At 41.8% G+C, this 17,327-nt stretch overlaps 2 protein-coding genes across 3 annotated transcripts in view; one reads left to right on the top strand and one right to left on the bottom strand.

Moving 5' to 3' along the window:
• The window catches only part of LOC126190687 (oxysterol-binding protein-related protein 9-like), a 528,891-nt gene that overhangs the window by 45,597 nt on the left and 465,967 nt on the right, over positions 1 to 17,327 (top strand).
• LOC126190688 (elongation of very long chain fatty acids protein AAEL008004-like) overlaps positions 1 to 17,327 on the bottom strand; it is a 132,604-nt gene that overhangs the window by 13,745 nt on the left and 101,532 nt on the right. For both annotated transcript variants that reach the window (XM_049931147.1, XM_049931148.1), the window contains one exon: positions 4,942 to 5,022. In XM_049931147.1, the coding sequence (XP_049787104.1) occupies positions 4,942 to 5,022 (81 nt within the window). The remainder of the gene's footprint in view (positions 1 to 4,941; positions 5,023 to 17,327) is intronic.

Below are 17,327 nucleotides of genomic sequence, written 5' to 3'. Positions count from 1 at the left end.
CTGCCGCTCTACATAGCAAAACACTAGACATCGCGTTATTGTAGTATATTTGCTGTTCGAAATGTAATTTTATATTCTTCCGAATGATGTAACCATGTTAGAATAAACTGAAACGACACTTTAAAGCTACTTACCATTTGCGAAAGCGAGATCTTCGCGATCGCCTCAGTGTCCAAGTGTTTATAAACATATATTCGTTGTGAATGCTGCAGTCTGTGCGTCCGAAGTCGTACAGATCACGTTTTCCTGTAAGTACAGTTTTATTTATTCTGATAAAGCTGTAGCTAGGTGGAGGGATAAAAATCGAATCCACACGCTGTATAAAAGATGGTTGGCCGGATACACAATTGACACTAAGTTGGGTTTATAGGCGATTTCCCACGCCTGCCTGGGGAAATGCCCGTCCACTTCTCTATGACGCAGATACACCAAACGCAAACAGAGCATAATCATCAGTTGATAAGTAAGTCTTATTACAAACACTCGAGCCTCCGAGTGATGAGGAGAGGTTTTTGATACGAGCAGAGCAGGCATAGGCTACGTGATTCGCTTCACTGCCACAAAAGCAGCCAATACAGCGATGTATGCGTTATGATGCTGAACCGTTGCGCGCATCGGTAACTGAATCGCATTTCAGCGAAGGAGAACGGAAACCTCAAAACATCCAGTCGTATTAGCTCGGTTTGGGTCTAAACGATTTGGCACAGCGGTACAACACAGTACGCGAATGCTGATGGAGCCGCATTACAGTCTCTCTTCAGCAGATTCTAATCTTCCTTTTCGTAGTTAACTTTAGTTGAATGGCTGATCATATCCTGTGTTACTTGTCTGTGTCAAAAATGAGGAAGGATCCTTCTTTGGCGTGAGAGATGTTGGCGATACTTCACATTTAGATGAACTTTTGGCCTCTTTTACGCCACAAGACATGGTGTTAGACACAACCCGATCAGTTATGAAAAAATTATCAGAACAGAATTATTGCACAACATAGAACGTCTCTCCTGTGAGAGACTGAAACTGTGATCCGTCAGAATTGTGTACCCTGTTTCATAATTACTTCCTGTCTGTGGTTGTCTGTACGAGTGAAAGTTTAACTTGCCTAGAATTCAAGACATTCACAAGATAGTGTTTTGAGACTTAAGAGCTATGTAGCTGTAGATACAAGCAATTACATAATTGAATAAACTTTAAATCGATGTAAGTGAGAATTACACACACGAAAGAATGGTATTCTATCTACACACCCTATTTTTCCACGTAATCTCCATCCCGTTCTATGGCCTTCATCCAGCGCAAAAAAAGGGCGCGTATGACCTGTCGGTACCAATCCTTGTTCTGGTGGCGGAAGTGTGTGAATCACCTCCTCATCGTCCTCTAAATGTCTTCCACGAATGCGTCTGTCCTCGCAAATACATCATCAGCCCGCTGCAACATGTCAGATGTGACAACTGTGGATGGTCTCCCCGACCGCTGCCAAAGTTTGGATGCAGGAAGGAGGCAGCAATAAAAGATACAATTTATTGTTTTGTATGTTAGGTACTTGCAAGGCTAAATAAGAAGCTAGAGAGAGCTATTGATATCCGTCTTCACGAAACAGAAACATTTGATTGTGTTGACCACGCTATACTTCCGCATAAATTGGAGCATTATGGATCTATGGTAAACACCCAATAGTTACTTTCGTATCCATCAACCAAGAAGTAGAAAGTTGTCGACCAATGTTAACAAACATATCAGTTTTTAAATGTTACTGCGATGTTGTATCTTGGTTAGTGCCACATTCACAATCCTGTTTGATAGTACTCGTTGAGCTGCAAGGTACACAAAAAGTAATAACCCGTCTCTGAGCGGTGTCATAGAATGCTGTTGTAGTAAACTTTTGTCTCCTGGAATCTAGACTTGAAAACAACCGATGATCTTTCGCCTACAGAGTGTGCATACTGTACAAGATGAAATGGACATATTAACCTGTGGCTCGTGCTTGGAGCCTTTTCTGCAACCATCTGTCACGAAGCAAACTGTGTCACACTTTACGCAGAACCATTGCGTTAAAGCGTAAGTTGTTCACCACAATATCTATCTGGTAAACACTGAACGAGGTGGCTTAGAGGTTACTCTGTGGAGTAGTAAATTTCAGACTGAAGGGGTAGACAGAAGAAAGTGTTACCACATAAGATCGTATTTACTGCGTTTTATACGCTTGGTTAAATTCACAGACAAGAACATAAATACAGTTCCACAAATCAGGTTTATATAGAAGACAGTTCTTTCTAGCGGCTCACGTGGAGTTATTCGTTACGAGCTTATGATGCATTCGAATAAGCAATAGGTAGCATGAACAAACTAATCCTTACTAAATTGAGACTTAGGACTTTCTTCCCTCACCCCTTCAATTGCAAACCACCTCCAGATTTAGGCTTCCACGAGATCCCTTAGTCGATACGGACAATGCCGAGATGTTTTGTTTGAGGAGGGCACGGCCTAGTTCTGTCTCCATATTTGTCATCTCAGAGACTGTGCGCTCTCTGTAATAACCTCGTCGTTGACAGAATATTAAGTCATGATACCTGATACAGCGACAATTTTGCACCGGGATATCACTTTCATGGCTTAAGGAACTATAACTGTTACGTGAGTCTCCGTGGTTAAAAATGTCAGTGACTCCAAAATCTGTATCTACTGTTGTCTCAGCAAGCAGTATAGAAAATTATTAGATTTGTGCATAAGTTCGTAGGATTTTTGTTTTACATTATTCCGGTTGCTATGGTTTTATTTATCGATTGCCATGTCTTATTGGTAGTCCACTGTTTGCTATTTCAGTTTACATACTCTCATTTTGTCGCTTGAACATAGTGAGTGAGCTGTAGACGCTAGAAAATTGAGTGTCAGGTGGAAAAATCGGTACATTTCCGACATATTCTTCTCTTTGAGTACAGCAGAGGGTTACAGCAGGGGACGCAGCCGGAAACATTCGCGCCGTATATGGGGATATTGCCATTGGACAGAGCTCGGCAAGAAAATTATATTCTCGTTTTAAGAAACCGTTTCAACGTTAGTGACATTCCACGTTCAGAAAGACCTAATGGGTTTGATGAACATATTTTAAACGCATTAAGACACAACGATCCCCCTGAGTATACTTCAGAACTGGTAAATGCGATGAACTGTGATCATTCACCACCCTGCGCCATTTACATGCAATGGGGAAGGTTCAAAAATCAGACGTATATGGGTGACGCATGCACTAAGCCAAAATCACAAGAATCAGCGGGTGTCCATATGTGCATCTCTGCTTGCTCTTCATCAATTGGCTCGTGAACAACACCGACCGCTCCTATTCTGTGACGTTACAGGTGACGAAAAATTGTTTTTATATGCTAACATAAGGAAAAGGGAGGAATGGTTGAGTCTAAACAGAGCAGCAAGTCCCTTTGCAAAAACGCATCCACAAAAGATAATGTTCTGCATCTTGTGTGACAGCTACAGTGTGGTGTACTACGAATCACTTCCTTAGGGTGTAACTATCACTCATCGGCCAGAAAGACTGCTTGAAGTGGTGAGTGGTGTTACTCCACGATAATGCTCGTCCGCATTCTGATACTGCAAAAAAAAAAAAAAAAAAAAAAAAAAAAAAACGATACCGGAGTTGGGTTGCGAAGTCATTCTGCATCTACCTTTTCACCTGATCTTGCGCGCTCAGATTTTTACCTTTTTCGCTCTGTATCCAACAGCCTGTTGTGGTTATTAAAAGCATGGAATAACGCTATAAACTTACGCACCAACCTAAGATATTGAACGAAATAAGATACATTGTACACTATTTACAATTTTTATGTATCATGCCGCTTCCTTTGTGAGATTGTTGTCCGGAAAAGGCCACTGCAATTTTCCTTCCCCATTCCTGCCCTAAGGAACTGGACGGCGATGCTACGTCGAAGTCTGTTTACTTTTTTTTTTTTTTCGGTCTTGATGCCTAGCAGCGTAATGCACTCTTCTCACCGTCAATAGCTGACTTAATACAGCCACAGAAAAACAGTTGCTTTACTAGTTTAGCATGTCTATTGAAAGATAAGGAGGATGATCTGCTTTGTTTGCTATACTCAACTAGCTTAACTGCGTCCAGAGCAGACTATTGCTCTGGAATTAAAGTCAGCAGCTCAAGGAATTTGATACTCTCAAAGTAATGACATTGACAGATAACTATGGAACCGTTAGTAAAGGATTGCAAACTGAAAACTAAACGTACTGAAGCGCTGTTATTTCGTCACACCATTTGTCTCTTACTTTTGCAATGATTGTTGCACATTATGAATGGGCGTCTTAGAGCTGTCGAACACTTGAATTCTGAATGCTTCAGTTTCCACACATTATCAGAAAGGTCAACGCCCTGAATAAAACTTGGGGAGCTGGTAGTCACGGGTTTAGTGCAAGCTGGTGCTCTAATCCGAATACTTATACCTTGGGAATAATGAATAGTGGTGTAATAGACTTGACGTCACTGTGAAGATATTCTGATGGCAGCGGCACTTCTCCAGAAGACGGAAAGTGTCTTCTCGAAACTTCACTGATGTAGTTAATTAACGTGATTTGGAACCAGAGCAGCTTTTTATCGGCTTCACCATACACAAATCTTGAGCAGCGCACTATTCTTCCACACAAGCCTCCGTCTATTCATTCCAAATTCTTCAAAGGTTTTGCAGATTATCTGTTGATTTCAGGTGTCCGGTTTCTAACCCCAACCCTAGTCTAGCTCGCTACTGTAACGTCATGACTTTACAACACAGCGAATTTTTAAGTGGTGGTGGTAGCTTTAAGTCCAGGAGGCTAGTTTTTTTTCACTTTTATATGGAGCAGATGCGTAATTGCTTTGAACCTTAATATTAATGATGGCGTTGCTGTAGCTGATACATTGAAAGGGACATCGTTACATCAGTTCCTTACCTTTACAGAGTCTGGATGGTTTGAGTAGTCAGTTACTTCGCATCCAAGTGTTATCTTCCTTCGCCAGCTGAGTAACACGAGCTGAAACATAAGACGTGAATCAGACAACAATAGCATTACAGTTTTCACTTGTTCCTACGTTATTCCCAGAGATTGATCGCTAGATAACTGCAGCTGATGCTATACACTCCAGCCACATTATGCGAAAACTGGAAGGTTATAGCAAAGTGAGATTGAAAATAAGTTATCAGAACACGTAATTATCATCTTCGGCAAGCTAATGGAATGGATATGGATGCTGAAGGGAATGCCGTTAAGAAACTGCAGAAATTTAAATGCAAGAAGTTGTACTTAATGGATAGTAAGGCTATGAGAATGGCACCAGTCCCAATTTGATGAGGTATGAAGTACTGTACGTCTAAATAGTACTTTCTGAATTTAAACAAAAGGAAAATCAACTATAGAGTTTTACAGTGCAACTGCAATTAGCCTTTATACTACTCTAAAGTGTGATAACAGGACACAAAGCATAACCTAAAAAGTTTAGACATCAGAAAAAAGACTAAAACTGAACAGAAAACGTCAACACGGTTATGAATGAATGTCGGTTCTTATAACGTAGTCCGTTAAACAGAAACGAAACTGCTGGTTAGAGGCATGTCAGAGGAGTAGATAGATTCTTTCGTAGCCGAAGCAGCAGACACTTATCGTGAGGTGGCGCTTTGCTGAGAGATAACCAGTTCGGATCTTTATGGTAAGCAACATTTTCACCACCACCTTTTCGCCAGTAAGGGGCAGAGGGTTGGGATCGTTAATTTCATAATCATAGGACGCATACTGAATTAAACAGTTAATATTTACACAGTGTCTCATGAAATAAGATCACATGAGACTGTGATGATGATCCTTTCGTCCCATGGGGATGATAAGCTCAGTCCATTTTGGTATGTTACTGACAAGCCATGCAATTCATATCTCCCTCTCCCCTCGTGTTTCCCCCTTTTTTTCTGAAGACAGTACGCTATTAGTAGTGAAGGAACGACATGGTTTCCTTTTTTATTACTAGTGACTTAGCACTACCGAAATCAGATGCGTGTTCTAGCGCCGCAAGCACGCTTTTGAGCTTACGTAAATTTAAGCAAGTAGATAAATAACAGAAAGTACGCTGAAAGGAACACATAAGCTGGTCCGCATGATCTCACGGGCACAGAAATGAAATTTAAGGTTGATTTTTGACTGAAGTAATAACTTTGTTCCAGAGATCCCGATACAACAAAACAGGAAGTTAGGAGAGTAATTAATCTAGTTTACGGGATTATGCAGCCTTGGCTCGTGGAAGTGTAGTTTAGAAGCAAGGTAAGCGTTAGCAACAAATTACGGCGTTTGACGAGAAACGTCTGGCACTTTAGGTCTCGTGCTACGGCAACATACGTAACCGCTGGATAAAACCGTCGTGAAAGATGTCGTTGGGACAATGTTCATATCTTGTAGTTCCAGAAATAAACACTAAGAGATATTAAATTGAAATCACTGTAGTATAAGAAGCCTGATGCTTTCGGGTGGATCGTAGGTTCACTGGGTAGCGTTTGTGGATTGCGCATAACAGCATAGCAAAAGGTGCGGATAGTAAAAAGAGGAGATATTTAAGTTGTGGAGTGAAACGGGCTCATCTGACGGTGAAGAGAGACAACGGTCGGAACGGAATTTGTCTGTGCATGCTTGGTGGCAGAGGGGTGCAAAAATGGCCGGACATGTAACGGGCGAAATAGTTGCCTGGTAATTCTGGTGCTTTCGTGTAACTACTGCTCTCGCTTTTTAATGCAGCGCTGATACTGCGGGAACGAACCGGGCGTTCGGTATCAGAATTTACTGCGGAACCGTGAGGTCTTCTCAGAAATCGCAGCTCAAAACTGGGGGCGAAAGACGAAGCAGAATACCTTTTGCACATCGGACTGTGAAAAACTACGGTAAACTGGTCCCGAATATGAAACTTCAGTGATCGTCGTGCGGAGGGCGCAGTCGGGAGGTCGTTGCTGAAGCAGGAGCGAAGATTCGGTCTTGTGGCGGTTAAGAGCTGTAACGCACTAGACAGCCTGGCTGCGGCAGCCAATAAAACAACTCACGGTTCATTGAAGCCCGCGCACTAGGCAGTCAGGATTTCCTGGCTGCGGCAGTCATTAGAACACGTGGGATGGCACGGCTGCCGACTGGCTGCGCGCAGCCAGTTGTGATCAGGCTGTCACGTGGAGAAAAACGGTCGCCGCGACCTGGTCGAAGCAACAACCAGACCTTGTTTGCGTCCAGGAATAAACTTCGCGATGACTTTCAATGCGGAGAAATTTATTCTTAAAATTTAAAGCCAATAAGCAGCCTGCGATGTGTCTTGCAAAGAATACAGAAGAACATGATGCCAAGACGGCAGGAAATACCAAATATGACGTTTGAGGAGATAATGACGCCAAAATTGATCCCTGTGGCGCCAATCGAGACATTTTTTGCAGTTAAATTTCTACAGCAAAAGTAAATTTCAACAGGGAATTAAGTGCTAAAGGTGGACCAGGAGCTTCGCGTAAAAGCTCTTATGTGTATTGCGAACAGTTATAGTTTCTTGAGGAAACTGTATTAAACAATACAACTCAAGCTAGCCTGGGTGAAGCAGACATTGTCGAAAGTAACGATGGGGACGGTAGCGTACAAATTCGTTCACTTGTTACCAGAGAGAAGCAGAAAACTAACGGAGACGGGTTGATACACAACAACGGAGTATCGCAGTGAGGGAGGAGCGTGAAAGGAACCAAGAATCTGATTCAGATCGGCTGCCGCGGAATATGATGAGCTGTTACCAGCAGGTGACTAAACTGTATCAACTCATAATTCTGAAATACTTGACCTGTTTGAGGAATTAGTGCTAAAAGGAATTTAACATTAAAATTATTTTCAAATGTTGTTAAAATTTAGTATTTAACATTAAGATAATTTTCAGACTCATTTCTGTTCTGTGAATGTATCCATTTTCAAGTTCGTAACGTGTAAACTGTAGGGCCATGGAAGAAAACGACGACATTTGAGTAATTCCTTCACAATTTTTGAATTTTCCTGCCGTTAATTTTAATTGTAAGTTTCTCATCCGTGCGACCATTATCAGTAAGTGCCGTATGTGTTCGGAGTTATTGCCACGTAATTTTACTTTTAGAAGCACTTGGTTTTTGTTTCAGGAAAGAAATAAGTAAATTGTGACAGTCATCGTTTTACCACTAGACACTTCAATATTTTCAAATATTAAAGATAAACCCGTCTGAAAGTAATAAAGTTTTTCTTCTGGAGTTATACAAGCTCGCACACGAGTATCAGTATCCACAATGTCCGCCCCCCTCCCCCCCCCTCCCCCCCGGTAGTTGAGTGGTCAGCGCGACAGATTGACAATCCTAAGGGCCCAGGTTCGATTCCCGGCTGGGTCGGAGATTTCCTCCGCTCATGGACTGGGTGTTGTGTTGTCCTACTCATCATCATTTCATCCCCATCGACGCGCAAGTCGCCGAAGAGGCGTCAAATCGAAAGACTTGCACCAGGCGAGCGGTCTACCCGACGGGAGGCCTTCGTCACACGCCATTATTATAGTATCCGCAATAGAATTTGTTTTCCAAAAGATTGTCGAATGATGGCACTGACATTCTTGTATAGTTAAAAAAAATGGGGGTAGTTTCGAAGGTCCTTAAAATTGTTTTAAAATAAGCCTTCTGTGCCGCTCCAGAAGCAGAGGACGAAATCAATATCTTTTTTGGCTTTGTGTTTCTTAAGAGACAAACGGCAAACTGACCGCCAGCTGACTGCCTAAACTCGCTGCTCAACATTTAGGTTGTCCCAGTCAGGCTACAGGCTACCGCAACCAGGCTGCCCAGTGCGTTACTGACCTAATAGCGCGTGGCTTCCGGAAGGCGTGGGAGTCAAAGGTTACCCGCGGCGGAAGTTACCAGCGTGGGCGCTGGAGTAAGGTGGCTGTGCACTGAGAGTAGCTTTGCTGGCCGCTAGTGTTTGGCGAGCGCGGTGCCTCGTGTGCTGCTGTAGAGTGGAGGCGAACAAAGGGAGTCGCCACATTAGTAAGAGATGGACATTAGAAGGGAGAGACCGAAAGCTGCTCACACTTGCCACAACTGACTTAGGAACACTCAAATGGCACATGCAGGTTATGGTGATGGATTTCTTTAGGCCCCACGTCAGGAAGCTATAATTTTATATAGTGTAAACTTGAAGACCCATTCTGGAAGCTCGTTAGTGGTGGTTGATTTGTCATACTATTCGACGTGTGAAGCTAATTAATATAAATTACATTATCTAATTATAAAAATTTGCCTTTAAGTACGGCTTTGGCAATCATTATCGAGTATTGGAAGAGAGACTTGACAGTATTATGTGGAGGGGGCTCACGAGATAATCTTTATTCACGTTGAAACTGCGTCTGAACAGAACCACAAGTATGGAGATCGTCGTGTCGGAAATTTTTTGTTTAAGTTGGAAGTAGGACAGAATCTGTTCTGGAACATCACTTAGTCACTTGATGTACGCACTTATTCCTTCAGAGAGTAACATGTGGTAGAATTAAATGACATGAAGTAGCAGAATATACTATCATGGAGGCGTCTCCAGTGGAGAGTAGCAAGCAGAAGCTACTTTGGGCGTACGACCTGTTGACGGAAACGTAAGGATAACCCAATACACCATATTAATCTGATTTTTCATTGTTCGATGTGTGGAACATTGTTGACGATTCCTATCAGTCAAGACTGATTTTTGTCCAGTGTTGCTACTGGTTGATGCCTACCGTCGAGTGGTTCGTGCTCTGACCAACTTCATTACGGTTGATGTCTGTACTCACCAAACAGTCGTACCAACTAACCATGCGATTAATGTACATCTGGATTCACAGCGCTCTCGTTACCTACAATGACCCATTGCATGGACTAATACAACATACAATTCGCAAAGGATTGCATCTCAATGCCTTTCACTACAATGGCAAATAACAGTCGCACGGTGAAAACGACCCATATTGACACTTCAAAAAGCTTTTCTCTTCCCAGATAGTGTCCGCTGTTACGACACATCATGCAAATTAAAAGATGTGTGCCGGACCAGGACTTGAACCGGTTCCCTACTTGTCGGATTTTATGCTCTCTGACTGCTATTCCAGAAAGATTCGAAGAACGCATCCGTGGAGTTTCAGACGTAGAGAGAGATAATGACAGAACTGAAACGGTGAGGGAGGCGAGGTTGGAGATGGTTGTGTGCCTGGACCGCTCATTCGGTAAGATGATTTCCCGCGACGTGTGGTTTACAAAGGAGTTACAAATGACTTCTTGTTCCAAACGTTCCTATGTGTTACGGTACGGTCCCCTACAGTACGCGTCCGTGCTGCTACTACATGGTTTCTGATACCTAATTTCAATTAGGTCATCTTAAGTCTTATTACCTTTTGAAATTCAGCATTTTGGTCCATATACCACCTATTTGCCCAACTACGTGCACCACCTACCTCCACGTTATTTTGCTTACGGCCTAACTACGTATTCGCCGCCAGTATATTTCTTATTCCATTTTTATTTTGGTTTTTGTTTTCCCTTTTGTCTTCCAGTCTCCCCTATTTCCAGAATTTCTCACAGTCTTAAAGTCTGAGGGAAGCTGCACCATTGCTTACACTCTTCAATGCTGAATCAGTGCCCAGTTTCTCAGTAGTGTTAGTATTGATTTTATTAAAATTTAGTAAAAAGTTCATGAGCCCTTTTTCTTTTTTCTGCTTGCTTAATACAAGGGGGACATGACTCTGAACGGATCTTAGTGTTTTGTTGCAGTTAAAGTACTAAAAACTATATGAAATACGAGTATATTTAGAATATGTAATCGACATTGCTTCTTACTTGTATATTGCAAGGAAAAGTACAATATATAACTTTCAGTATCCTTTAGTCGTCCCCAGGAACTGCACGTGAGAACACTCGACGCACTTCCATTTCTCCTCGAGGCGATGAAACGTAGCAGCAGAAGAGATTTACAGGATCTTCTGAGATGTTTTGTCAGACGCTGCCGACCAGACAAGACAGGTTTTATGGGGTTTAACAGAGTAAAAGGGGCAACATAAGCTGTGCAAATATGGTGGAACTCCCTGGGCACAAAGAACAATTGCACTTCACGCCAACATCCCGCAGCACAGAAACGTTACAGATACTACGGAAAGTTATTGATGAATGTCGTCCGTCCGCCCGAGCAGACACAGTTCATCTGTTTCTTTGCTTGCTCATAAAATAACAGCAGCAATATAGTAACGTTGACACTGAACACACCTTTTTCAGAGGGGACAATACAGGTAATTAGGACGTCAGAATTGTTCGGTTATACCTCAGGAAATTTGAAATTCGCGTAGGGCCACCCAGGTTTACGTTTTCCGTAGTTTCTGTAAATCGTTCAAGGCAAATGCAGGAATGGTTCCTTTGAAAAAGGGCACTGCAAATTTCCATTCCTTTCCCAGTCCGATGTTGTGCTCCGTCTCTTAATGACCTAGTGGCCATCGGAATGTTAAACCCTAATATTCCATCATTCCGTAAGAAAGAAACTGAGAGAATATTTCCCTTTTGTATAGTGAATAACAGGGCACTTAAAATTTGAGGAACTCAGCAAACTGGAGAAAGAATCCTGAAGTCTATTCCATTATCAAACCGACCCGTTTAAGAATATATGAAGTGGAACGAACACAGATGTAGACAATGAAACACGTTGGTAAACTGTGTAAAATTGTAGAGCTTCTGCAAAGGAAGCTGCATAAGATTGTGGAACAAGCTCATCTGGTATCGCAGCATTAAGCATTTATTTTTACAAGTTGACCAGAAGAAGAGATTGACCAAATTTAGACTTTCTACTAGCATGTAACTGTACGAAACGTCTCAGAATTCTCAGAGACATTGGAGGATGGACACATTTTTGCTCCACTAGCACCTTGGTTTGAATTTAGAGCACTTCACGCAGATTAACAAACAAAAAAAGAAAAAAAGCTGTTCTGTCATTGATACAGCGTTTGGACTATAAGATCATAAGGGAGGGCAGGACGCGTTCGAAGGCATGCCGTTTTTTTTTTCCCGAACGTGAATGGAACTGGAGAGGCAGAAGTTATCGAACATAAAAATTACTCTTTGTAACCCATCTTACAGTATTTGCGGTGCACGTACAGCCCACTCTCTTTGTGGAGCTGAAGGAATCAGTACCCAGAAATGCGCATATGGTTTTCTTGGATTAGCAAACTGTCAACGCGGGGTTTTGTAGAGAATGAATCCATCAGTGCGTGTGAAATTAATATAAAAACATTAAAAAGTAATCATACGTTATTCACAGAATAGTACTGCGTTAGTCTCGCAATAGAAAACTTATAAGAGTGCATGGGGTTTGTTAACGTTACATAATTAACTTCTGACGATGGTAGTTGTTTATTCTCTTACTATAGGCTCATTTCATTTACGGAGTAATGTTTTATGAATTTCTGTTGACCGTTGTGGTGAATAGCCGCCGATTTATGTTAGGTTATCTAGATGTCCGTTGCACATGCAAGCAGATTTTTATATCTAGTTTTTTTCCCCTTTTCATATATAAAGGAGACCTAATGCATGAGTTAGAGTTTACAGAAATGTAGGTTGCCAAGTAGGGAGACAAGGAAATAATATGCAAATGACGGCAGCGCTACTAGATTGCGTGTGTTGTTACAGAATTATGGAACTACGTAATTTGCAATGCACAGAAGGTACGTTTACCTCTGTTTTGTCGTATTTCTTACCAGGAGAGTAAAGTAATAAATACTATTTATTGTTTACGTAATATAACATTTGAAGTTTCTCTTGAGTACACGAATATTTCTGTATCTCATCGGAAGCTTACGCGACATAGTGCTGTCCGTATTGCCGGGCACACACTTTAATTGGTTGTGTTATGAAATGCTGTGTTAAAAAAATTCTCAACTCATTTCCTACGTTCTCAGTTTTTTGTTGGTTTACAACATTTTCATCTAATTTGCGAAAACCAGTGGCGTAGCAATTACACTGGATTCCTCAAACTGGAGATTGTTGTTGAATATTGTGTCAAATGCACGAATCGGCTGAAGTAACAAAAAATTTTAACGATCGCTGGTTGACATAACCGTAAGCACCCGTAACAAGCTCTTATTTCATTGTTTTATAGGAACTTGGTTGAGTTCCTTATATCATGTAGTCAGCAAACAGCAACATACGCAATAGGTTTAAAAGTGAAACGACATTTTCAGATGTGAAAGCTATGATAAGATTTTTCACGCACACACATACTGAGTCGTACAAGTAATTAAACTCCTCTCACCTGCTCCACCAAAGGATAGCTATAACTCTCAAACGATATTCAAAGAAGTGCCTTGTGTCACGGGTTTGACAGGAATATTTATGGTATATAGCTGTAGACGTACTCGTACGAGATGTTACAACAATTTCGTCTTGAGAACGATGGGAATCTGTCGCACAGTCGAGACAGCCATGGCTAGTGGGCCGGAAATGTTAATCTCAATTCGTTCTCCCAGCTGTGTGATGAGTTCCTTCACTGAACTAATAGTTCGTCTGCAGCAAAATTATTCGCAGCGGTCCCCTGTCGTCGAGGGGTATTACTCAGTAGTTACTATGATGTTCGGCAATTTTAAAAAGAATTTACATACAGATGAAGTCTTTAACATCTGTCAGTGACGATTAAGGAATATTCCAGCTGATTATAGACCACATGGATTCCAACACACAATTTCAGTATCACACGAGGTTTCTCTGTGAGATATGATATTTAAACAACAATAATTAGAAATTGATTAGTGAAATAACCTCCGCTATACGCAAAAACACACTTGTTCCTAAAATAAAACTGTCATAAATCCGAAAGATGGTTTGAACGCCCCCATATTTCATAAGGCATGGTCCCTTTAAGGCGATATGCCGTTGCCTTCCTCCAATCTATGAATTAACTTAGCCTCTGAGTTCTAGGGGGACATAAATTTCAACGTTGACCCCGAACAAAGGCGAAACTCAGCATTTGTCACATAAACAAGGATTAACACAGGTGAAAAAAAGTGATAAGTAACAGATAAAATTCGCAGAACCGACCTGGGCTCAAACGAGAGACTTTTAAATCCATATTCTGTCAATTAGTCATAGCCTGACACGTTACCATTAAGACAACGAACGTAGAAAAGTGGAAAAATCATTTTAAAAATAAAAATAAGTTGGGAAAATCAAGGCGATTGACTGGGAGTGCCCCAGGTAAGTGGGATAGTACGCTGTTACTTTCTATATACGTAAATGGTCTGACTGGCAGGGTGAGCAGAACTCCGCCCCTGTTGGCAGATGATGCTTTGATGTTCAGGAAGCTGTCGTTGATTGACTAGACGAGGATACAAGACGACCTAAACAAAATTTCTTGCTAGTATGATTGGTAGCTAGTTCTAAAGGTGGAAAAATGTAAATTAATGCGCATGAGTAGGAAAAACAAACCCGAAATGTTCGAATACAGCATTAGTAGTGTGATGCTTGACATAGTGACGTCGATTAAATATCTAGGCTTAACGTAGCAAAGCGGCATGAGCATGTAAGGATTGTAGTAGAGAACACGAATGGTCGAATTTGGTTTATTGGGAGAATCAAGAGCTCAGATGGAAACCCAGTTCTAAGCAAAGAAGGGAAAGCAGAAAGGTGGAAGGAGTATATAGAAGGTCTATACAAGGGCGATGCACTTGAGGACAATATTATGGAAATGGAAGAGGATGTAGATGAAGATGAAATGGGAGATACGATACTGCGTGAAGAGTTTGACAAAGCACTGAAAGCCCTGAGTCGAAACAAGGCCCCCGGAGTAGACAACATTCCATTGGAACTACTGACGGCCTTGGGAGAACCAGTCCTGACAAAACTCTAACATCTGGTAAGCAAGATGTATGAAACAGGCGAAATACCCTCAGACTTCAAGAAGAATATAATAATTCCAATACCAAAGAAAGCAGGTGTTGACAGATGTGAAAATTACCGAACAATCAGTTTAATAAGACACACCTGCAAAATACTAACGCGAATTCTTTACAGACGAATGGAAAAACTAGTAGAAGCCGAACTCGGGGAAGATCAGTTTGGATTCCGTAGAAATACTGGAACACGTGAGGCAATACTGACCTTACGACTTATCTTAGAAGAAAGATTAAGGAAAGGCAAACCTACGTTTCTAGCATTTGTAGACTTAGAGAAAGCTTTTGACAGTGTTGACTGGAATACTCTCTTTCAAATTCTAAAGGTGGCAGGGGTAAAATACAGGGAGCGAAAGGCTATTTACAATTTGTACAGAAACTAGATGGCAGTTATAAGAGTCGAGGGGCATGAGAGGGAAGCAGCGGTTGGGAAGGGAGTGAGACAGGGTTGTAGCCTCTCCCCAATGTTATTCAACCTGTATATTGAGCAAGCAGTAAAGGAAACAAAAGAAAAATTTGGAGTAGGTATTAAAATCCATGGAGAAGAAATAAAAACTTTGAGGTTCGCCGATGATATTGTAATTCTGTCAGAGACAGCAAAGGACTTGGAAGAGCAGTTGAACGGAATGGATGGTGTCTTGAAGGGAGGATATAAGATGAACATCAACAAAAACAAAACTAGAATAATGGAATGAAGTCGAATTAAGTCGGGTGATGCTGAGGGAATTAGATTAGGAAATGAGACACTTAAAGTAGTAAAGGAGTTTTGCTATTTGGGGAGCAAAATAACTGATGATGGTCGAAGTAGAGAGGATATAAAATGTAGACTGGCAATGGCAAGGAAAGCGTTTCTGAAGAAGAGAAATTTGTTAACATCGAGTATAGATTTAAGTGTCAGGAAGTCATTTCTGAAAGTATTTGTATGGAGTGTAGCCTTGTATGGAAGTGAAACGTGGTCGGTAAATAGTTTGGACAAGAAGAGAATAGAAGCTTTCGAAATGTGGTGCTACAGAAGAATGCTGAAGATTAGATGGGTAGATCACATAACTAATGAGGAAGTATTGAATAGGATTGGGGAGAAGAGAAGTTTGTGGCACAACTTGACCAGAAGAAGGGATCGGTTGGTAGGACATGTTCTGAGGCATCAAGGGATCACCAATTTAGTATTGGAGGGCAGCGTGGAGGGTAAAAATCGTAGGGGGAGACCAAGAGATGAATACACTAAGCAGATTCAGAAAGATGTAGGTTGCAGTAGGTACTGGGAGATGAAGAAGCTTGCACAGGATAGAGTAGCATGGAGAGCTGCATCAAACTAGTCTCAGGACTGAAGACCACAACAACAACAACAACAACAACAACGGGAGAATTTTGGGAAAGTGTGGTTCATCTGTGAAGAAGACCACATGTTGGAAACAGATGCGACCTTTTTCGTGACTACTTCTTAAGTGTTTAGGATTAAAGGAAGACATCGAAGCTACCAGTACGTTCGAGCACACGGAGATCTTGAACTCAATCGAAATTTCTTGAGGGAAGGCGATACTCTTTTCTAAGAACGCTATTGAGAAAATTAAGAAAACCGGCATTTAAAACCGACTGCAGAATTATCCTACTGCCGCCAACGTACATTTTGCAAAATGGCCACGAACATGAGAGAAATTACGGCTCGTATAGAGGCATATAGTCAGTCGTTTTTCCCTCACACTGTTTTTGTGTACATGCAGAAACTGAGGGTGGTGTTGCCGCAATTGGGCAGCACAATACTAGCACAGATGAATTCGCGACGCTGCCATACGTCTGCATTAGACTGAGTGGGTCGTCAAATAATGCAGCGACTTTCAGACAAGGCAGCTGAGTTACACGACATTACAAAGTGATGTAGGATGGCACTCGCCGGTAAAATTGTGACGAAGAGTTGTTGACGGATAGGTAGCAGATTATTGTCTCGGACAGAGTAACAACGTTAATCTTTGTGCTGAAGCTGCCAAGTACTGGTTGGGTGTTCAGGAAGTGTACGCCAAGAGCTACGACGCACGCTTATAACTGTTCTTTAAGTATTGTTTACTCATATGATTTGATCAAGTACACATCACACGCGCGATCTGGCCTTCATACAGCCACCATCCAGTGTTGCGTGTAGAAGGCATCGTGAGGGTGGTATATACGCGAATCGACCAGTATTGCAAATATCACACTCCTCTCAACATATTAGGGATGTTTCCATTGGTTACACCTGTTCGTGAACTGAACTGCCATCATTGCGTAACAATAATTTTCCCGATGAGTTTTAGTTTACTGTGGCCGGCCGCTGTGGCCGAGCGGTTCTAGGCGCTTCCGTCCTGAACCGCTGCTACGGTCGCAGGTTCGAATCCTGCCTCTGGCATGGATG

This window comes from Schistocerca cancellata, chromosome 6 (assembly GCF_023864275.1).
Source record: "Schistocerca cancellata isolate TAMUIC-IGC-003103 chromosome 6, iqSchCanc2.1, whole genome shotgun sequence".
Lineage (NCBI taxonomy): Eukaryota > Metazoa > Arthropoda > Insecta > Orthoptera > Acrididae > Schistocerca > Schistocerca cancellata.
The sequence above is the reverse complement of the archived record's forward strand: the minus strand, read 5'-3'. Positions and strand labels throughout refer to the sequence as shown.